The sequence below is a fragment of the Seriola lalandi genome, unplaced genomic scaffold, assembly GCF_002814215.2.
Source record: "Seriola lalandi dorsalis isolate HSWRI2012SDOR001 ecotype SW California unplaced genomic scaffold, Sedor1 jcf7180002054378, whole genome shotgun sequence".
Classification (NCBI taxonomy): domain Eukaryota; kingdom Metazoa; phylum Chordata; class Actinopteri; order Carangiformes; family Carangidae; genus Seriola; species Seriola lalandi.
The window spans coordinates 639,872-662,907 of NW_019524931.1; the positions used below are offsets into that span (position 1 = coordinate 639,872).

The 23,036-nt window shown below is 45.2% G+C and overlaps 1 protein-coding gene across 1 annotated transcript in view; it reads right to left on the reverse strand.

The window, feature by feature from the left end:
* Positions 1 to 2,608: 2,608 nt before the first annotated feature.
* Positions 2,609 to 23,036, reverse strand: part of zeb1b (zinc finger E-box binding homeobox 1b) — a 48,972-nt gene continuing 28,544 nt past the window's right edge. The window contains exons 2-8 of the mRNA XM_023409004.2: positions 18,445 to 18,600; positions 12,515 to 12,676; positions 11,207 to 11,409; positions 10,545 to 10,650; positions 8,377 to 10,079; positions 7,094 to 7,274; positions 2,609 to 6,380 (exon numbers count right to left, since the gene is read on the reverse strand). Of these exons, the coding sequence (XP_023264772.1) occupies positions 5,620 to 6,380; positions 7,094 to 7,274; positions 8,377 to 10,079; positions 10,545 to 10,650; positions 11,207 to 11,409; positions 12,515 to 12,676; positions 18,445 to 18,600 (3,272 nt within the window). The 3' untranslated portion in view covers positions 2,609 to 5,619. The remainder of the gene's footprint in view (positions 6,381 to 7,093; positions 7,275 to 8,376; positions 10,080 to 10,544; positions 10,651 to 11,206; positions 11,410 to 12,514; positions 12,677 to 18,444; positions 18,601 to 23,036) is intronic.

A 23,036-nucleotide genomic window follows, 5' to 3' on the forward strand; every position in this document is an offset into this window, starting at 1 on the left:
GTAGAGAATTAGGTTAAAAAAATATGTCAGTGTAATGTTATGTGATGTTCTGCCTTTTTATATTATGCTGGATTAATTTATATTATTGTACACACAAGAGTGTGTGATGGAGCCAGATGTATTGCTTTGAATATCTGATAATAAGTGGACTTTGTTCTGATACACTCAAATTCTTATTATATGCTTATAATGTAGTCGCACCAGGCGTGCTATTTAAATATCCACATGAAATAATACATTTTTTTCGAATAGAAGTCATGTTTCGTGACTCGAATGGTTAGTTGTTTGTTTGGCAGTTCTCTTGGTCTGAACAGACAAATATATTCAGAGTGTTTCTCTGTGTTTCACAGGTTACATACACTGTAGGTGCATGAATAGATTTTCAGTTATGTATGAACTTATGCTGACCAGTGTGTTAAAAATGGAGCTCTGAAACAGCGATTTGTCACATGAAGTGGCATATTAACCTGTCCCTGCACACACACACACACACACACACATACACACACACACACACACACACACACACACACACACACACATACAGTCTCAGTGTATGGTCTGCTATTTAGTGGTTGAGTAAATGAACATGATATTTAAGTGACTGCTATTTCCTGAGCACAAGCTTTCCTTTCCTCCTCCTCCTCCTCCTCCTCCCGGCTCTTCTCTAAATTTCCCCGGGGAGCTTCAGCCCCATGGGTTTGGCTCGGTGTCAGAGTCCCAGCAGCCATGATACTTCATCAGGCTTTTGCACCATTATTGGCAAGAGCACTCCATATCCTCTTAGCAGTTATAGCTTTTCAATTTTCCTTTGAAATGCTGAGCCCAGCAGAACATATGGCAGTATCTTGGGTTGAAGTTGTGGATTGGACTGAAAGCCTGTAAAACGGCCCGGCGTCCTGAACACGCAGCCACAGGCGACACTGTGTGACCTTTGTTTTAGAGCGTGCCTCAGCGCTGCTGTGACCACTGCTAAAGACATTTATAATAGGCACAATTACAAGATGCTGCTGGACACAGTAATGTTGTAGTGAGAGCTGTTCTATAAAGCCCCTCCCCGCCCCCTCCTCATCTCCAGGAAGCTGAGTGAGTTTTCTGGGAAGACAGATGGGGAGAACTATCAAATATGTTCACTGGCTATTGTATCATTTTCAACTCCTCAACAGACTATGGATTTTTAGTCCATTCCATTATTAATTCATGCTGGTGGAGGGGCTGGGGGGGGCAGGAGGAGGGTCGACCCTTCTAGAAACCTAATCTGGATCAATAGGGTTGACCTTGGGCTGGGCTGCTACCAGGCAAACCGGAATTTGGGGGGGGGCTCTGACTGCTCACTGAGGACTATGTGCAGCTCCTTCATTCATATAATGCATCTTAGTTTTTAAAGAGCAGCTTGACATTTGGGGAAATACACGAATAAGTTTTTTTTAAGGAGAGATGGATGAGAAGATAAGAACATGCTAAACATGCTACAGCCTGCAGCTAGTTAGCTTAGCTAGCATTTCTGAAGACCCGGGGCTGATTTCATCTAGAACGACTTTGACTGTGACAAATAAATATTCAGACTTCAGATAGACTCTAAATTCATCCATTGCACAAAGCAGTTTAGTTCTTTACTTAATCCAGACTGCAGTACAATGAATTCTGGGTAAATTTAGACTGTTTTCAAAATAAAAAAAAATGGCCGACCGAGGAACTGCATTCAACCATTCAGCTCTCTTTGCTGTCGCCATTACAATGTCATCAAACCACAAATTATGAGCCAAGTTTTCCATTTTTTTTGTTGTTGGGTGCTACGTGGTCAGCGCAGGTGTCATTGATTGTTACCATGGTAACATTGGTCATTGGCCTGAGTTAGCCTAGGGGAAAGGTGTCTCATGTTTTTGGCTTAAAATTTGTCATTAGACGAATTTATGAGCAAATTAAGACTGGACCAACATGACAGACCAGCATGAAATATCTTTGTGAAACCATAAAGAACATTATATAACAGTTGTATTGGATTGCATTAGACTGTACATAACAAAGTGTTCAGTGAATATACTGTGAGACTTATGCAAAGACATTTACAGTATGTTATAACAGTGACATTGCTTATATTTAGTCAGTTATTGAGCTCTGACAAACTGTTACGCTCTAATGAACAAACTGTGATAAACCTACAGAAACAGACTAATTTGGGATTTGGGGGGTGTAGTGCTGCATATAAATCACTGCTAACACACTCACAGCAACATCCACAGTATTTAATCAGGTTTTACAGCTGGTCTCTGTGAAACAGAAGTAATCTGATATTTTCTGTAGAAGACTTCTACACATTGACATGTTTATGAGCAACTCTCTTAAGACGTGAAGAAGTGAGGTATCAGTTTGATTAAATAATCCGAAGAAGGTCTATGTATTTTTAGCTGGTAAAAAAAAAACAGGACATTCAGGTTAAATATTAAAACCAACTTCTCAACATGTTGTTTGGTTTTGTTTTTATTGAACTGGTCCCTTGTGAGATTTTTAAATTGGAATATTTAGTTGAATATTGCAGTGCAAGTAACAGCTTAATATTGTGTGATTTCAAAACTTACTCTCAATGACAATATCATCACCAGGCAGCTTGTAATTGATGTATTTATTGTGAGATGGGGAGTCATAAAAAAATGAACAAAAAACAAAAACAAAAACAATCACTATAAAAAAAAAAAAGATGAGGGTGTTAAAAGGGGGGGGGCATATAAAAGTGGGGGTGGTCTTGACACTGACATATAAAGTAACAAATTGGCACAAATAAAAACATAAGAACATACGTCAATATTATTTTGGCTTGGCAAAAAAAGGACAGTTTGTGTGGTTAAGCATCATCCTTCAATACAACAGCACACACTCATGCTATTAGACATACAATTAGTTTTCAAGAGTTCAGTAGCTTTATATTAGAGAGGGGAAAGAAAACTAAACTAACATGAGAATGGATGCAGAGAGGTCACAGGTTCCAATTTTCAGGCTTGCAGGGTGCGAGTTTCTTCTTCTTTTTTTCCCGAGGAAAAACATAATTTTGTCTGTTTGAAAAACATACTTCAGTATGCCGGAGTCTCGTTTTCCAGGCGTGTAGTTATTTGCCTTCGAATCTTTTTTTTTCCATACTAAAATATATTATCGTATTAATACAAACTACAGTATTGTACACTACATAGTGTAATAAATAACCATAAAGAAATATAAAAAAATAAGACACATAAATATAAAAGTTCTCTATGACTAAACAGACATACCCATCTCGTTGGGGGTGGGGATAATACTGCCATTGCTGAAAACGTACAGCACACACACTGAAACAGAACATAACAACAAACAAAAGACACAAAAATAATACTGACAGGTAAAAAGTTTGTTGAATTAAACTCCTGGGATTCGTATTTGCCTACGTTTTGTTACCTGAAGAGACGTCTGAGCGTTTCATGGTGTGTTCAAACAAGTGCACTGAATGAGCTTCGAAAAAGGCAGGACACAGTTAACAATTAGAGATCATACTTCATCATCATCATCATCATCATCATCATCATCATCTGTTTGAAACATGTGCATTGTAACTGTTTTAGTCGCTCAGAGTAGAAATAAAAGCGAGTCATCTAAAGTCTACGGTACATGGATATACGTCAGGCAGATTTCTGCTCTCTCAGGTGTGGTGAGCCAAAGTCAACAGTATTCCGGCTTATTGGTTGATCTGGGACCCGGCAATACCTGATCATAGCTGCTAAGCTTCAACAGCAATATTCTGTGGCACTTTTGATATGCATGTTTGTCTTGTTTTAGTTTGATTTTTTTGCATAAGGCTCGGAGAGGGGGGGTTGGGGGGGTATAGGGGGGTCAGACAGTTTTCTACATCACCTTTCTGCTCACTCTGAACATTTAAAGCAATAGTTTGACATTTTTTGAAAATTCACTTATTTGCTTTCGTGTTAAGACTCAGATGAGAAGATAGATCCCACTCTCATATTTGCACAGTAAATAAATAAATACTAAAACCAGGGGGAAACGGCTAGCCTGGCTCTGTCCAAGAATAACCCCCTTAAAACCCCAACCATTACAGTTTGGTTTAATTGTTTTAAACAGAAGCTACAACATTTTTACTTGTGAACTTTAGCTAGCTTCTTCTTCTTTGGGTTTTATTGCCATTTGGTAAATCAGCTTACAGCTGGTAAATCAGCTTACAGCTGTTTTACCACCAGCTACTGGACTGGAGTGTGCAGCAGTAGATAGGCAGGAAAAAACACATCTACCTGTGTTCTGGTCTTCATGCTAAGCTTAGCATCTACTGGCTGTAGTCATGTATCTACTGTACAGGTGTGTGACAGGTATACAGTGACCAGACGTCCTGGTTTGTCTGGGATTGTCCCAGTTTCAAGCTGTAGGGTTGTAAAAAAAAAAAACCCTACGTATTTTCAGCCCATACAGATGTTTATCATGTTCTGTTCCACTCATTATTATCCAATATAAAAACATAAACAATGCACCGTGTGTATGAATTCAACACTGATTGGTCTGTATGTGTGTCAGTCAATCAATGTGTCGTTGTCAAGGCTGTTGCTAATCTATAAGTCATAGGCAAGTGTCATAGTCCATGATGCTGGCGGCTCTTCCTGACAGAACCAGTATGCTAACAGTTAGCTGTCATAATAGTCAGCTGTCTAAAAAGCTCCAGGAGGCTTACTCCTGCCTTAGTAAGGTACCCGACAACGGAAATGCTGCATTCATGGCGTCCAGGTGTGCTAAGCTCTGAAATACATGCGGTACACTTAACAGCCCTGGTTTGTCGGTTTGAAAACATGGTCACTCTAGATTGGTACTGATCTTCTCATTTAACTCGCAAAGAAAGCAAATAAGCGTATTTCACAAAATGTCAAACTATTCCTGTAAAAGATACTTTGACATCAATGTGTCTAAAAGTCTAAAAGGAACTAAACAACTGAAAAGACCCATCCACCCTCCACTGTTTTTCTTCTTAAGGCTCACAATCCAATCAAAACAACACCAAAAAAAGAAAAAAAGTAAAAGTAATGCTAACATCTGCTAGCGTGATGGCGATATCTAGTGCGGTAATACTGAAGGGTAGACAACACAACTCAACTGCTTAATCCAAGGTAAACCAAGCCACTTGTAGTGCACAGGATTTTTCTTATTTTCCTTCCAACTTAATAAAATACTGACTTTTTTGTTCATTGGCAATAAAAAGGTATAGAAATATCTCCCAACTGTACAGCTTTCAAAGGTTAAAATATGAGTGATAAAATTAGTAACACTGATAAAAAGAAATGACCCAAGGTGTTTTAGTAATAAAACATTATCTAAAACATGTCGGCTCTAGCTTCCAAAGTCTGTATAATGCATTTCCTTTGTTAAAATTCATGTTCGTCTTCATCTTTTTCTTTACAAATGGATTTTTCTAACAGTGAGAAATCGTTCTCCTGTGGAAAAGTCACTAGTATTTTTTCAGGCACACCTGGATTTCTACACAGTAGTGAACTGAAACGAGCTGTCAGAGCGACCAGACATCATCTCCTGCTTTCTTCCTCTGCTCAGGGAGAGGAGGACTCTGATTGTGTCTCATTGAGGAGTCTGGTTCCTCTTTTAGTCAGTATCTCCTTCCTCCTGCGGCGTCTGCTTCTCGTCTTCAGAAACTGTGTTCCTGTTTGTTTCGCCCCCGCTCTCCTCTGTGACCTCCCCTGTTTTCCCCTCTTCCGTCACCCCTCCCTCTGTATCCATCACCCCCTCTTCCTCAATTTTGACTTCCTCCTCTTCTTGAACACTCTCAAGCTCCTCCTCCTGCCTCGTGTCAGTCTCCTCCTCCTCCTCCAGTTTCATCTCCACCTCTGTTGTCTCCTCCTCTCCTCCCTCTTCCACTGTTACTCTCTCCATCTCCTCCTCGTTCCTGTCCCCGTGCTCCTCCTCCTCCTCCTCATCCCCTCCTTCGTCGCCTATCTGCACTACCTGGATTTCGTCCATGTCCACCATGCCTTCCCCCTCCTCCTCCTCCTCCTCCTCTTCCTCGCTCTCCTCATCCTCTCTTGTGCTGCTTCCTCGCTCATCCAGATCCAGCTGGGAGGGGACCAGGATCTGCGCCTGTGCCTGGCTCAGGGCCTCCAACTCAGCCTGGACCTCGCCATCCACCTCGGGGCTCTCCCGGCCTCCTCCTTGGTTCTGCGTCTCCTTCTTGCAGTAGGAGTAGCGGTGGTTCATGTGCTGGGAGTAAGAGCCCGAGTGGGAGAAGCGTTTGCCGCACTTGTCGCACTGGTATGGTTTCTCCCCCGAGTGGAGCCGCATGTGTTCGATCAGGTGGTGTTTGTGTTTGAAGGCCTTGCTGCAGATGCCGCACTCGTGAGGTCGCTTCCCTGCAGAGGAAGACAAAAGGAATATATAAGTCTACATATTTAAGGAAAATGAAAAATTCTGATGAGTGAAAAGCAAAGACATGGGAGGAAAACACCCACACTGTCGCATGAAAGGTGCCAAAGCTTGAGAGAGCCTTTACCCATATCTTTGACCAATGTATCCAAGGAAAACATTTCCAAACAACACAACAAAATCACAACGATTGTGCTTAAAAACCTTCAAGGAAACTTCGCCCAGGCAGAGAGCAGCTAGTTTCACCTAGGATGAGGTCATCTGGAGCTGAGAACAGTGTTTGGACGCCAGGTATCAGAGTAATAAAGAAAGAAAAAGCTGAAACGCCTCTGAGAGCAGTGACCTGAGCTTGGCCACGGAGTCATCCTCTCAGAGCAAAATCACTACCAGAGCTCGCCTCTTGCAACATTTGGTGCTTCACATGAGAAGCTGGCAGTGCAGAGGTGGGGAGTTGGCGGAAAGAAATTCTCAGACCTCTTCTGTGCATGTTGAGTAATACCTGCTGGAATGGAGGTGTCCACCCCTCTTTACACTGTAGCTCGCACTCTGACTCATCTTTCCCAGGACTCAAAAGCGAGCAATGGTGAGACAAGTTCCGGCTCTATGTTGTTTTTTTTTCTTTTTCTTTTTTTTATCCAAGGTCCATCTGTGACCGTTGGCTGTGTCTGTGTGTCGGGAAACAAAGAGTGTGAGTTTATACCTGTGTGTTCGTATTTGTGTCTCAGCAGCGAGCTGCTCTTCTGGAAGATCTTATCGCACAGGTCACAGGCGTACATGCCACTGTCCGTCTTCTTCATCTTCTTCCTCGGAGGGCCTGAGTCTGAGTCATTCTGCTCCTCCACAGCGGACACACCCTCTGAGCCCGTGTCTGGTTTCTCCTCCTGGAGAATATGAGAAATCATATTAACACACTGGTAGGAATTCAAGCCCAGGTTTTTCTGCTTGTTTTATGGCAAAAAGACAATGAATGAGTCAAAAACAGAACAGTGTATGTGCTTTGCAGGAAATGATGCTGTGTCATTCCCTACTCATACTCTCTGGACACTTTACCATCTTTCCTTTGCCTGAAACATAAACATACTGTTCACTTATGAGTATACCTGCAGCTTTCTCCTGCCCCTGTGCTAGAACAACTCATCCACTGATGCAGTGAAAGAGGATGTGAGGCATTATTAAGGAGCGGATATATATACACAAGGCTCTTTTTTACAAGGCAGGTCTATGCCAATCCACTTAACACGAAAGTATAATACAACAACAATAAATCAATGAGGCAGGCAGAGGTGTAGCGTTTAAACAGATTCCAGCGGATCAATAGGGGCTCTGCAGTAAAGTGCAGCCTCATGTCCTCTGGGCGACAGCCCAGGAAGATCACTCACACACCCAGTGAGATCTACATCCATCATTAGGGGCGCATTAGGTGTCTGTACAATGAAGAACTATTAAGGGCTATCATTTTTACAAAGAGCTGGATTCTGACATTTCTATATATGACTTATTGATTAGGTTTTGGATGCTTTCAAACTATTCATCATGTTCTAGTGGTTTTGAACAATGAGAAGTAATGATCTGGACTGAAGAGTTTGACTGATCACTGTGAAAGGAGAAAAGCCAACTTGATTCCAGTCCACTTGCTTCTCAAAATGGATACTGGATAAGACAATGAAGCAGTTAACCTGCTTCTGTACAAAGATAACAACATCTGCCTACTAGCACTGATTTAACATGTGATATTTTGTTACATAACCACACATTAAACCATGTGTTGGTTTTAGAGTTTTACAGGTGCTGGTAGGTGGATTTCGTTACTTTTGGACAGAGCCTGTTCACCTGTTCCCCACCTGTTTCAAATCTTTGTGCTAAGTTGAGCTAAGTGGTTGACAGTAGCTTTGTATTTAGAATATGTGAGAGTGGTATCAATCTTCTCATCCAGCTCTTGGCCAGATCAGCTGTTGCTGCACCGGGACATGAATGGCTGCTCACCTTCACTCCGTTGAGGTGGATGGTTTCGTGCATCTCCGTCCCCGCGGGGCTGTTTGCTGTAGTGGTATAGGTGTAAGCCAGCTGGGGGATCAGGATAGTCTGTTTGTTGTTGGTGGCTAGAGCCCTTAGGCATTGCATTGTGGTCACAATGTCGAGGGGTTTGGCACTTGGCTGGCTGGCGTACAGTGCGACCGGGCCTGCGCCCATGGCTGAGAGTGGCGATGCCTCTTTCTTTGTGCAAGTTAAGTTTAGGGGTTGATCCTGATTGGTAGAGCGAGAGGAAGGGGAGGGGTAAACGCTGGCTTTGCCCACCACTCTCTCCGCTTCCTCTCTGGGGGGCTTTGGCAGCGACAGGTCAAGGGGTCCCTCGGTGCTCTGGGGGGGTTGGGCTGGTACCGGACCTCCAGCTGTCAGGTTTAGTGGCGAGGGGGAGGCCGGCGAGCTGTGAGCACCGTTGATCTCTGCTGGGGTGGCCTCTGTGGGGCTGTCCTGGGTCACAGAGGGGCTCATAGTGGATGTGTCCTTCCCTGGGACCAGAGACACCACACTGTTAGCTTCACAGGTGTCCTCTTCTTCTGAGGGGGGTGTTGGAGCACCCAGTGATATCTGACCCTCCTGCATTTTGTCAAACCACTTCTTAACCACATGGATAGGCAGGCTGACTGAGTCAGAGATCTTTGCCAGCTCGTCCTTGGTGGGCTCTGCATTTAAGGCAAAGTAGGCCTTGAGCAGGGACAAGAGGTTCTTGGGCTGGTTGCAGAGTCCTCCCTCTGACAGCAGCGCAGCGACAGCAGACTCAGACTTATCCAGGCCTGCTCCGTTCAGCCTGAGACCATCCTTCTTGCAGTGCTTGAGGGCGTGGAGTGTTTCCAGCCCACCGGGACAGTTATCACACAGGAGACAAGTTTTAGTGGTCTTTTCCTCTTTCTGTTTAGTCTCATTGGACCTGCTGCCTTTGATTGTAAGATCTTCTGGGAGTTTCTGGGACTTGAAGATGTCAGTGGTGGTGTGAGCTGGTGAGACTGGCTCAGGCTCTTTCTTCAGGTTTTGGGCTGTGAGCTGGCCCTGGTCCAAACTGTAGTTTATAATGATTTTTGCATTTCCATCCTGACCCACAATAGGCAGACTGATGGCTGAGATGAGCTGCTGCTGTGGGGGGTGGAGCATTCCAGTGGTTAACCCCGAGTTCACCTGCCCCTGGCCTTTGGCATTGTTTTCCAGCACCTGACGGATGACATTCCCGTCCACCGCCACTTTGAGAGCGTTCTGCAGGTCCGCCAGGTTGATGCTGATGGGCGACACCAGCCCCACAGTGGGCAGGACCACGGCCTGCACTGTGCCCTGCAGAGGAGCTGCTGCACCGCCGTTGAAAACCCCACCGTTCATGGCAGTCACAGCTGGGGATGTTATCACCGTCGGCTTGTACTCGTAGTCCATGGGCTCAGTCTTGATCTGGTTCAGAGGCAGCTGCTCCTGCAGGGGCTTGCTGTGTTCCAGCTTCTCTCTAATCTGTGTGCGGAGGACTGAGGGCGGTGTGGGCAGCACTGGTGATGGACCCTGGGTCTGGGTTTTGGTGTTCCCCAGCCGCGGTCTGCCGTTAACTGAGATGACGCTGATGCACTTCTTACTGCTGATGTGGGAGCTGTATGAACCTGAGTGGGAGAACCGCTTCTTGCAGTTGGAGCACTCATAGGGTTTCTCTCCTGAATAAAACCACAATATGTATGAGAGAGAGAAATAAAGAGGTGGGTGGGGGGAGAGAGAGAAACAGATTTCCATTAGTGAATGAAGCTAAATGAGCAAGCTAGGCTATGAGCACTACGGCAGGAAAGAGCTCTAATGCATTTCAATGATGCTTAAACGCTGATGAAATGGCACCACTGGGAACTGCCCTTCTCTAATTGCTGTCCCATAATGCAAAAAGAAACACAATTATAGCACATTAAGGAATAGCACACAATGGACTGAAACACAGTGAAGGGGATCTAAATACAGGGAATTGGCTAAAATATAAATAAAACATAAATATTAGTTCAATGGAAACTGAACCATCTGCGGCCAAAAGAGAATCATGGCAGATGTGTACACTAGGCCCGCTGTAGTACATGCACACACCCATATACTGTATAAACAGAGCGTTGCCATGGTGACAGGGGTTGTCCACTCACCGCTGTGGATGCGTAGGTGCTCCTTTAGATGGTGCTTGTATTTAAATGCTTTGCCACATTCAGTGCACTTGAATTTACGATTGCCGCCCGACTGTGTGATGTGTCTCTGTGAGTCGAGGGGAGAGGGGTCACTCAGCGAGATACACAATGAAAACACAACCTTTGAACTGATACTAATTCATGTCACAATGTCATTAATCAATCGGAGGCAAAAGTTCATGTTTATTTATCATGTTTGGAAGAGAGCTGAAAAGAAGCAGGACTCAGCTTCAGGGGTTGAATCATGTAGAATCACTTTGTCATGAGATAACTACAACACAAGTGGTGCGCTGCTGAGACAAATCACAAGTGATCCAGTATTTGAAAATGAAAATCTTCTGCGCAGACTGATCCATATAAATAACAACACATTAAACCACTAGTTGGTGTCAGTCTTTTAAAATATTTATGTTCATGTGTTGACTTTATTATTACCAGAGAAGTAGAACCATCTTAAAAGAGGTTTTCACAAATCATCCAGCTGCATGAAGAATTTAAATCCAATAAAAAAAAACAAAACTGTATTTTCACTAACAACTTAAAGCATTGAGAGCAAAAGAAATCTGATCAGTTTTCAGTTAAACCAGTGAATGTGTTTTGTCAGTATCCAGTCCAGTGTTTACCTGATCTCGTCCGGCCTTGTGGACTGTCATGTGCCTCTCCAGTTGAGCACGGTACGCGAAGCTGTAGCTGCACTCGGGGCAGCTGAAGCTCTCTTCGGTCTTCTCGTGCCGGTACTTGATGTGTTCCTTCAGAGAGCTGTAACGCTTGTAGCCACGAGCGCAGTACGGGCAGGTGAGCAGCTGAGAGAACGAGTCAGGAGTTCCTGAATGAAAAAAAAAAAAAACACACACACACAAAAGGAGAGATTGTAATGACAATGGAGAGGACTGGGCTGAAAACACATGGTCAACAGGGAGGGGCCAGGCTCTTTGATGTTCCACATGACCTGCTGCAGTAACACCCCTCTGCTATTTCACCAATCACTGAAAGGTCCTCCCCCACAGGTAAACAGCACCCAGGTAAGATGGATAAAAGCTGGTGACTGATCTGTGGTAACGCCTTCCTGTCTTTGTAAAAATATTACACTGCTTTGCAAAAACAGGACTGCATTTTATTTTTGGTTTTATACTTCTTGCAGACACAAAGCTGGCGATTACAGCGTTCACACCTGAGATTCCATCGTCTGATTGCCTATTGTGTGTCAGAAGTGTTTCAAACACACCTACGCATGTTAGGAAAAGTGAGCTTGGTAAACAACTGCCACCTGCCTGGATCCAAGCTGGTGAGCAGCAGGGTCTCAGTTGCCTGGCTCCCACACAGGTAAAGCATTACTTTGTTAACAGGTGATGTATTAAGTTTCCCTGTGGGACAGGTGAGGGCCTCGGGATGGGAATGGACACACATTATCGCCCAGGTAGCTGTGAGTCAGAGCTTGCACAGACGTGACAAATTTACTCAGGTGTTGCCGTTTCTCTCCCTCCCCCTCCCCTCCCCTAACCCCCCTCTCTTTTTTCCCCCCTCTGTGGTAGCAGGTGAAAGGCAAAAGCCCGGGAGCCATAAAGAGCCCAGTGTGCTGCACTTAACAAATCGCGGCGTGTGTAATGATGTTTGAGAGTGGCGTTAATGGGGTGGAGTTAACACCTGAGGTGAGACGGGGAGCAGGTAGAACCAACCCCAGGGGGCGAGTAATTACTGGGTAGGTGCAACAGCTCATTGACTGTGAGCTTGCAGGTGGAAATACTGGTGTTTATTTTAGTGTGAGTGTGATTTAAGGGCACTACATCTGCTGCTGCTGCTTGTGTGCAACAGTAACAAAGATATGAATCACATTTAAAGCAAAAGAGCAAATAACAGTATTTCTGATTTTCTTTTCTTGGTTGACGTATGAGACGAATGGGCTGTGATAACTGTTTCTTGATGTCCTTTACCGTTCTCATCGTGGACACTGGCATCGGGGGTGCCCTGTCGCTGCGGCTCGTCCTCGGGGGCTTCTGGGTAGATGACCGCTGTGTCTCCTTGCTGGAGCATCTCCTCCACCAAGGCGTCTGTGCTCACATCATCCTCACCATCTGACACACCATCCTCCTTCGCTGTGGTGGGTTAAAAAAAAAAACACACACACACACACACACACACACTGATTAGAGTCATGCCTGCAAGAAGGTACTATTGATCAGCCTGTTATTTCAAGACTTACATACCTTTCTATCGTTGTAGGTTATACACATGACACCTCAACCTTTGTATATGAAATGTGATATTCCAATAATGTCACATTCAGTGTCTCTATAGGTGAACGGGATCCTTGATCATGACATGTTCACCAGCATGGAATGAGGCATGCAGTGCCGACGGGAAAAAAAACCAAACATCCTGAGTGCTGTTGTTCATAATAGGACGAGAAAACTAATTAGCATCAAAGGCCACAGGCTACTGTATGAGCATCGAGCTCTTTGTAAGAACTGAATGGCAAGCCTCTATTCACAATGTTGTTAGGTAAGGTACTTGTTGAGACAGAGAATGATAATTAGGTGATGAATCTTGTCCTGATGTACTGCGGCGGATAGACATCACACACACGCACACATGCATGCACGCACACATGCACGCATGCACGGTGCTCTGCTCTCTGGAGAGGCTTGGCCTTCAGACTGTGCTTAATATCCAAGTGAATGAGATCCTGCATGTGGGAGCTGAGTGTGTTCCTCCTCCACATCACATGAACCTGGCTAGCTAGTGTAACGAGCACTAATTACTGAGCAGCGGCTTTTAGAGGAAGTGTAACCTGAGGATGGAGTTTAGGATGCACTAAAGCTTCCTTCCCTCTTTCTCTGCTCGCCCAGCGCTTCCTGAATTGGAGCCGGAAGCAAGTATAGTGTGTCTGCGATTAAACCGAGCATTATTCCTCTATGGATATGTTAGTGTGCCTATGCGTGTCATTACAGAGAATAATTACAAGAGTGTGCTATCAGCTAAGAGCAAAGTTAGGCTACTGTGAATACTGTGGTGATGTTTACAAGGCAGATGTTCTATGGATTGATTTAAACGCTCCCCCTGTTTAGTTGAGATTTGAGAATTGTGTTTTGTGAATTGTGCACGTTGAAAGACGGCGCCAGCTGTGTTCTCCTCGGAGATGGGAACAGGTGTAGCACTTCATGACTCACAGACGCACAGTGAATACCAGTACTCTTACACACAGCCCTGCTCTGGCTTCCTCTGGTGCACCTTAACAAAGCAGTGAAACAATATGAGCACAGTCATTTGTTGCTATGGTTATTAAAGACCATTCGAAGAAACCTCCCTCCCTGAAACAAACCCGTGAGAGATGATACAGAGAAAGAGGATGTCTGCTGCTGAACGTGTGTGTGTGTGTGTGTGTGTGTGTGTGTGTGTGTGTGCGCGTGTGTGTGTGCGTGCGTGCGTGCGTGTGTGTAAAGCAGGAGCCAACAGCAGGTGCTGAGAAAGTCAGATTGAGGAATTCTCATCCCACAGTGGAGGGTCAGGAACACATTAAGGGCTGCTAACCCCCGATGTATCACACAGCTTTTCTCCCATGACCTCAACAGCATAAATAACAACCCCTAGACATGTTTGCCACATTTTATGATATATGCTCATTTTCTTTTATTTTTTTTAAAAGAGTTGGGTGAAAAAATCAATACCACTCTCATATCTGAGCATTAAATATGATTCTTGTATTAGTTTGGACCAGTTTTGACTAAAGTGTCTAAATAGAGATCAAACCCTACGAAGGTTTTCATGCATACAATCCCATTAACCCTGGTTATTCTAACTCTGAACACACAGTAAGGCCAAAGCAGTGAAAGAAAGCTAGAGGTAGGCACATGGATAGAGGATGAACTTCTCTCTGCTGCTCACCTGTTGGCATCAGACGCCATACTGGTTTTGCATCGGGATATGAAAAAAAAAAACGTCACTGTGCTGGACTACTGAGAGCGGGCAAAACAAGCCATTTAACTGGCTGACTGAACTGGTGGCGTGTGGAGTAGAAAAAAAACCAACATAATACAATAAACAAACAAAACATAATGAGTATATGAGATGCTTAAAACTGAAAACAAGGTGCAAAACAAATACAATATCATAACTTTCGTCATACACACACAAAAAAAATGTATTTGGTCCATAATTTGGGTTAAGATAGTGTTCAGTTAGCTAAGCTTAGCATGAATTGGAAACCAGTGGAAACCGCTAGCCTGGCTCTCTGGCCCTTGTTTCCAGTCCTTACGCTAAGCCAAGCTAAGCTAACCAGCAGCTGGCTGTAGCTTCATTTTCAAACTATCCCTTTAAATGAATTGCTTTATATTTCACAATTAAGTTGGCTGACAGGACATTGTAAAATATGTATGGCATGTGGGAAAGTGCTGATCTGACGGTGTTTAGCTGCTCAACGGCTGCATCCAAACACACATTCACACCTCCAGGCTACTAAATGTTGAGCATGTGTGTGAAGTAGAGACCCAGCTGGGGGTCTGTGGTGCAAAGGTATGACAAGCTGTTGTCTTCTCTGCTTGTGTGTGTGTGTGTGTGTGTGTGTGTGTGTGTGTGTGTTTGTGTGTGTGTGTGTATTTGTCTTTCCTGTCCTTTGTTAAGTACAGAGCAAGGCCAGAAGGGTTCACAGCCTCTCTGAGGTGGCTCAGCGTTATCAGGCTGCTCCCCTGACATGAAACATCACACAGACCATTTATGTGCTGACGCAGGGATGTGAATGCACCACTGCACAAGTGGAAATCAGCCCCAGAACTCAGATCCCTGTGAGGTTGGAGCAGGACGTTCTGTTGCAGCTCTGATCTAAAAAAGTAGAGTAACCTAACTACAGTATGTCTTAGAACAAAAATCACCAGACCACCCACTCTCTCCTTTTCTCTTTCCCACACTCCTCTCTCATCGTTCTCTGCCCACATCTCTGCAACACGATACAACGCTATCCCATGATGCATTTCCTGGCCCCGCTGACCTTTGCCCCAACTGTTTCCTGTGGTCGTGCGTCCAGACCCAGTCATAGATTCTATCTTGGATGGGAAAGACATATCATCTATGAGGATTTGCAGAAACAGCACAAATGTTTCACAACAATTAGTTGAGATGTTAACCTCAATCTCCCATCAGGTGGAGGTTAAGTCAGAAAATAGATGTGTTATTTCCAAATAGAGGATGATTTGCTTATCCTTGGCTTGGTGCTATCAAACATTTGTGCAGTGTGTCTCCTCTGGACTGTCTTCCCAGCTCTCTGGAGATCCTTCCTTTCCTGTGCCGAGGGGTGGCTCAGTTTTAACATCACGTCATGACATATAGCACGCAGGAATGTAGGTGTTCCTGTGTGTCCACCAAGTCCCTGCTGCACAGATGATCCAAATGGATTTGAGACCAATCAAACATCATCATAGCATGTCAGGCCAACAGTGGGGAAATATTGAGTGTCATTGTGCCTGAAAGCCTTGCAGCTTCACTGCTAGCAGGAATAATGCAGTGCAGCATTAGAGTGCTCATCAAACACACTCAACATAGAACCTGCTCATCTTCGTGCAGCATTATTCTTTATTTCCATGCAGTTAATCCCAGTCTTTGGCTGTCAGCGAGTGCCACTGCAGCCTCACAATCTCAAAGCTCTCCAACTCCACCCTGCCCATTCTCTGAGATGTAATCATGCTCTACAACTCATCAAATACAAAGTAGAAGCCCTCCCAGGTCAACTCTCCCTCTGCCTGTTCCTCCCTGGAGTTTGTCAGCCTGTTCTCAGAGGAGACCAGGCTGCAGTTTACTGCACCAACTCTGGGCTGCTCCACTACTATATAATCATTTAGGAGTGAATGAGTAATGACAGCTAGCAGGGGGCCCGTGATACCATATAATCAAGAGGAATGATTCAGAACAAGAGACACGGTGAGGGAGAATGGGAGTGTAAAAAAAAAAGAAAAGCAGTGGAGGAAAGGAGAGATGGCAAAGTGCTGAAAAACCACTATTTGGTTTTGGAGCGTAGCAGTCTCAGGAGAAGGGGTGTCAAGGCTCTAATTTGAAGCAAACTGGCCTACGCTAAGGAGAAGATTAGTGGGTGGTGGTCATTTTTCAAGGCTGCGCCAGAGACTTAGTGAAACCAACAGAGAGAGGGATGAAGGGATGAAGGGATGAGAGACGAGAGAAGTGTGTTTGTATAAAGGACTGTGGCTTTCACTGTGTTTCATCAGTCCAACCCAGAGTGACAGCAAAGATGTTGCTTGATGTATGAGATGAGGGCTGGAGAGAGTGCGAAAGAGAAGTGTGTGTGTGTGTGTGTGTGTGTGTGTGTGTGTGTGTGTGTGTGTGTGCACATGAGTGAAGGCAAATGAAAATATGCCTGATCAGGCATAACTGTGGAGCACAGCCAGCTCGCTGAGCTGTTACAGTGTAACTTATGCTTTTGAAGTGTTTAATGTTCACAGGCTCTGGCCAAAACCAATGACATTATTCTTCCTCCAACTTTCCGTTTATGCGCAGAGGTACAGCTGGAGAGCGGTGATGAAAATGACAGCATAGTCTGGGGAATAGGTGGCTACGCTGTGCACAGGTCTGCAGTTTGTGTGTACGTGTGCAAGAGCAGCCGAAACCGTGCAACTGAAACTGACTGAGGTAAACTCACTGGAGAGGAATTTCTAAAAATCCCTCCCTAAGTTACACCGATGGGTCGCTGGACATTCACGCATGGGCTAACTTGACCTTTTGCTACATCATAGCTCCCCCTCAGTCTCACACATCTCTCACCTATGAAAAATTCAGCCGAAATCTGCAAGAAGCAACACCCTAGAATAAATATTGTTGCGGTTGAATATCACGTCAAAGTGTCTAATTACATATGGGCTTGTCACAGCACATACTGTACTTGGCAAAGACCCGAAACTAACAGCGTCACAAGTGCACTGACTCAGATTTATATGCACATGCAGTATGGGGTGAGCAGCACAGCGTGGAAGCCTTGGGCCCAGCTTGAAACACCAACATCTTTCAGCACCTGCAATTGTTGTTTTGGAGGGGTGTGTGTGTGTGTGTGTATGTGTGTTTGTATGTGATGTCAGCCCTTCCTGTGGATGTGAGCTGCCTCTGATGTCACTTCCACAGGGTTTGAGGTAAAAAGAAGTTCACTGTGGCCCCTCTAATGCCCACCAGTGCCATAAAGCTCTCCGCTGGCTCTTTGGTCACAAGGCTATTTTCTGTACTTGAAGGTCTCTCCCTCTGTTGGCATTGTCTTTGTTTAATATCGCACTTCCTGCCTTAGTTGGATATCCACTGCGTGCAGTACCTGCTTCCTTACGCTCTGTGCCTCACAATGAGACAAAGCCTGGTACTTAACTGTGTACAGATGTCAACGAGACATTTCTTAACTTAGCCTGTATCACGTCAGCTGAGGCCAGAATGAGACAGCAACAGTCACACAATTGATGTCATAAAACATAAAGAGGCTGCATGACATATTTGCTTTTATGTGCTGGATTAATTTGTAACTATTGCTCATATTCTGAGCAGTAAGGAGTATGTATCATGTTAAAAGGCGCTAATGACTGACAGTGAGTGAAAACACCTGTCGTTTGTTGTGTAAAAGTGTAAAATGTGTCAGTGGCATGACAGACCTTATGTTTCCCTCTCAACTCTCAATAAAAGAATTAAGTTCTTAAATTTATCTCTCATTCTTGGAAAGAAAGATTTCAAAGCAGAAAACATGGTTGAATGTGAACTCGTGCTGAACTTTCACACTGTGCAGGAAAGTGGGTAACGTTTCAGAACATGGCGGAAACAGTGGGTAGGAAGATGGTGCATGGTGTATTCGCATGATTCACTGTAGACGTGCGTGTGCTTTTGGTCTCACCTGGGTCCCAGCAGTGCTCCCTGGGGGGCTCGTCGTCTGGCAGGGTGCTGTCGCAGTCAGCCCCGTCTGCCAGGCTGCCTTCCTCCTCCACAATGTGCAGCTTGTCCTCGTCATCTGAGTCTGAGCCGGCCTCCACCACATTATTGTAGTTCGTCACTGCATGAGGGGACACGATGGAGGGGGGCAGAGGTTAGAATGACTAGTCTGATTGTGTCAACTCTTTAATTAGTCTTAAGAGGAGAGTGGAGAGGCTACACACATTCAGTATTTTTATCCTTAATAAAGATAATAGGAGGTGTGCTGTATGTGCTTCTTGATTATGAGTGCTGAATGTGAAAGGCCATGAGTCGGGGAGGTTAAATATAAATGTCAAAACTATTAAAGGGAATGGTTGGAAGGAGGAGAGGGCTGTTAGCTGGAAACGCCAATTAAATACATCATGGCCCAACTTCAGTAGATTAGATGAAACTTAAATGATCCCCATGGGGAGAGTGGGTTGTTAAAGCAGGAGAGAATAAGACTGCTGGGGCACTAACAACACAGTGAATGAGGGCTGTTAAGAGTAATGCAACTGGCTGTTTTGATGCTTCAATGTATATAAAAGAAATCAAACGAAACCTGGAGAAGGATCTGAATCTGCAGTGAAAACAAGCTTTGGAACATCGGGCTCCGTGTTGCGGAGAAACAGAAAATTCCCACTTAGACATTTGCAGACGCAGACAGTACCAGCGTGTGAGATCATTAGACTGCAGGCTGAAGTGGTGTGTGTGTTGTGTGGGAGTCGGTGTGACCTGGTCGTTTGTGTTATGGGCTGAAGGAGCCAGGAGACACAGAGACAGCCAACCTACAGAGAGGGTTATTACAGGGAGTAAATTTTCCTGACCGACTGTCTTCTTCAGATGTGTGTGTGTGTGTGTGTTCCTGCGTCTTCTTCTCATTTCCACCCTGTTCCTCCATCTCTCAATTCCACCTGTGTTACTTCCACCCACTCTTCTTCCATCTCCCTCCCTCCCTCCTCCATCCCTCTGTTCCACTGAGAGAGCTACAGATCCTCTCGGAGGCCAAATCAATTCTCCAGTGAGAGCAGCCCAGTCAGCAGAGGGCCCGGGCTGCAGCACTGAAACTACCTCTCCGGCTACTTCATCTCACATCACACACACAACACACAGCACTCGCACATAAACACACCACCTGCATTCACTCGCTGAATATGCACTGCCAGTACAAAGCACCTGAACATTTTCTCTCTCTCTCTCTCTCTTCTCCTCACCCCAACCCCACTCGCCCACCTCTTTCTGAAGTGGCTGCTAATGTTTTTTGTTGGGGAGGAGGCGGATCTGGGAGAATCACGATCCTCTGTTTCAATCAATGAGAATTGTTTTGGTGAGGTCTCTCCCTTTGTCTCTTGCATTGTGCAGGTCATTACAACCGGTTGGTATTCACACAGACTCCGTAGACGTGCAAAGGTTCAGGCTGAGGGGGAGGCGGGAGGAGGGAGGTGTGGGGGCGGAGGGATGAAAGGTAGTGGAGGAGGAGGGAGAAGCACTGTTATTTGGCGAGTCGTTCACAGGGTCAATGCCGCTGTGCTGCAGCTGCGAAATCCTATCGGGGTTCATCAGGAGAGCTATTTCATTCGCAACCTCTTTCCTCTCCTCACATCATTTCTCACTTAACAATATTTTTTCTTAACAATGACGAGATTGCCACCACATTGTAGTTTTCAACATCCTTTGTACCTGGATTACTCTGCATGCAATAGTCTATGTAATGTTCTTAGCCACAAAGCTGGGACCTCGAACAAATAAACTGATAATTAATTAGATTTACATCACACTGTGAGAACTCCTCTGTACTTGTTCCTCTCTCCCCTCTCTCTTGTCTCCCTGTTCCTGCTGCTCCTTTCTGTCGGAGCAACTGTGCCAGGTGATGTATTGTCTGTTCCGCAGCCCAAACAGGGTGCACTTCATTCTGAAACAGACGGTACTTTAGGACAAGTCTGAGAGGCGGTTTAGGGCCACAGCCACTCAGGTGTGGAGCTGAGGTCAGCGATTACAAAGGCAACACTCTCCACCAGCAGTGTCAAGAGAAAATGATCGACTATAAAGCTGTGGAGAGAAAAATCAATGTGCTGGTGGGTTCAGACGGGAGGTGGCAACGGTGAGCGCGATAATATAAGCGAGAGCTGCGAAGTACAGCAAAGAGGGTGAGAGGAAGAGTAAAGCATGGAGGGTGGTGTGGGGAGTGAACGGAGATGCTCTTCCTGTGCCAAATGGTTGGCGGTGTTGAAACAAAAGTGTGTGTAGATGTAACACCTAGCATCAACAAAGGCTGCGGTCCCTTCTGGCTGACCGGCTGAGCGTTTGGACAGCTGGCCTCATTAGCGCTAGCATGCTAGCACACAACAGGAGGATGACTCCTACGCATCTGAGAGAGAAAGCAATGGTAGGTGGAGGAAGTGAATTGCTTACTTCTCAAAGTTTGCTTTCTTACATAGGTTGTAGGTTGCTCAACACCTGAGAAAATAATACGCTGTAGCCTCGGCTGTGGGTTTAAGTGTGTAACCCCTGACCACAGATCACATGTTCACACACAGAAACATGCAGTGAATCTGAAGCCATTGAGCTTGTGTTGTGAGCTCAGTAGCCTCAACTTATTATGTCTTAAATGTAGCTATCCATGTCACATGATAAATAAGACATTTACCCATGAAGACCTAAAGCATCCTGGTCCGTTCAAAGAGTTTCTATTACTGACAGAATTACTGATGTTTGCAAACAAGCCGATGTGTGAGCCGATCTCATCACCTACGCATCTTTGCATCATGCTACACATACAAGCTGCAGTTGGCAGCGGCTGGGGTCCCCTTCAGTGATACCCTAGTAAACAACTGAAGCCAAAGCTGTTTGAATATCTCCACCCTCACCGTCACATGTCCCCCTAACAAAGTTCCCAGGGGTCTATTGAAGGGCAGTGCCAGACACAGACAGTCCATGTCAGCCACACTTGCACATGCTTGCTGTGGACGGGGATGTGTTGTTATGACACCTGCCATGCTGTATCAATTACTAGCAAAGCAATGGGTGACTGGGTGGGTCACTCCCAAAACAGGCCCAGCGTTATCCTGTTGGAGAGGATCCCCTCGGCAGACGTGTCGTCACGGATCTGAACACAGTTTCCTTCTTCTAGATTCTCTCCTGTAATTTTGTAAACTCCCCGACACATATTTAAGGCTTGTGCTATTTGATCCTGGCGTGATTAATGACTATTTCAGGAACTTAAAGTCACTGTTGCCGTGTTCTGGTACAACACTAGATCGCGTGGTTTGTGTTTTCATACACTGAGGCATGCCAGACGGGAATGGCAGTATCTCAACCTCTGTGGGAGTGAGCTATCTCTGTGCTTGGAGGCCCTCAAGGTGTGAGTGACTGGCTTAATAACTGCGCTTTGGATGGGGACACAGAGAAACATATATAGCCTGTGAACAAACACATTACCGTCTGAAATGGGCTTTTATCTTGATTCATTAGCTATAAGAACATCTGTAAGGAACCCGAAACCTATACGTCTTAGGTGCAGGCCGACAGCCCCATACCAGAACACGTAGGTGGTATGTCTGGAATGTCCAACCAAAACACTTTTCTCTGAGTTTGGCTCTTAAAGAGGCAGATCAAAGGATATGTTCTCTCCCTGCTACTAATTTCTGACTGACACGTCTTCTGAGGTCTGCTGCTATTCTGCTTGTGATTAGACAGATTGACTCATCATGAGCAGAGGCAACTCTTTTGTCTGCCCTTCTACCTCTCTTGTGTCTCTATATTTAGCCTCGGTGCAGGCTCCCTCACTGAGGTACACCACTTATCTCATTTGGAGCTCGGGGCCAGGCAGGCAGCGGTGAAACTACCACAGGCATCCTCAAAGAGCACAGACCCTGTCGTCACAGAGTCTGCCCTTGCGGCTCTGCAATGCCATTTTCTCAGGGAAGCCAACCACTACAAAAAACCCCAGCTTGAACCAAAGTAAAACAAAGCCATGCCATTCAAAACCTCAAGTATGCCGTCTCAAGGTGAGGCGCCTCATTCAGCTCTGAGGTAAACGCCGCTGGTTTTGTTAAAACAACAGCCTTCCTCCCACAGAGCCAGGAAGGTCAACTCGAGTGCCGATAACACAACAAAAGAATTGGGGATTTTTCATCGTTAGCTTGTTCGCAGGCTGCTTCTAACTTTCTAACCCATTCAGGTCAGACAAGCTGGTTGGTTAAAGCAGCTAATAGATATAACTGTGAACACATAACAGTATCCCTTCACATGCTCAGTTAGCTGTTGAGGGCACTAGGGGTCCCAGTTAAGCCAAGTGAAGTGTCTGCCAACCATACCAGAGCAGGCCAGTCACATCTAGGACCAGTCATATCCTGCACTGCTGTGTATCTGTGTCGTTCTCCATAGATACACAGCACAACATTCAGCTCTAAGAACTCCTGAAACAACATCAAATGCCTCTTACTCATTGTTCTAAATTTGTCTGGGAGAGCAAAAAAGCAGACGCACAACATGGACATGGAGGTAAAAATAGCAGTTGGCACTCGTGAAAATTAG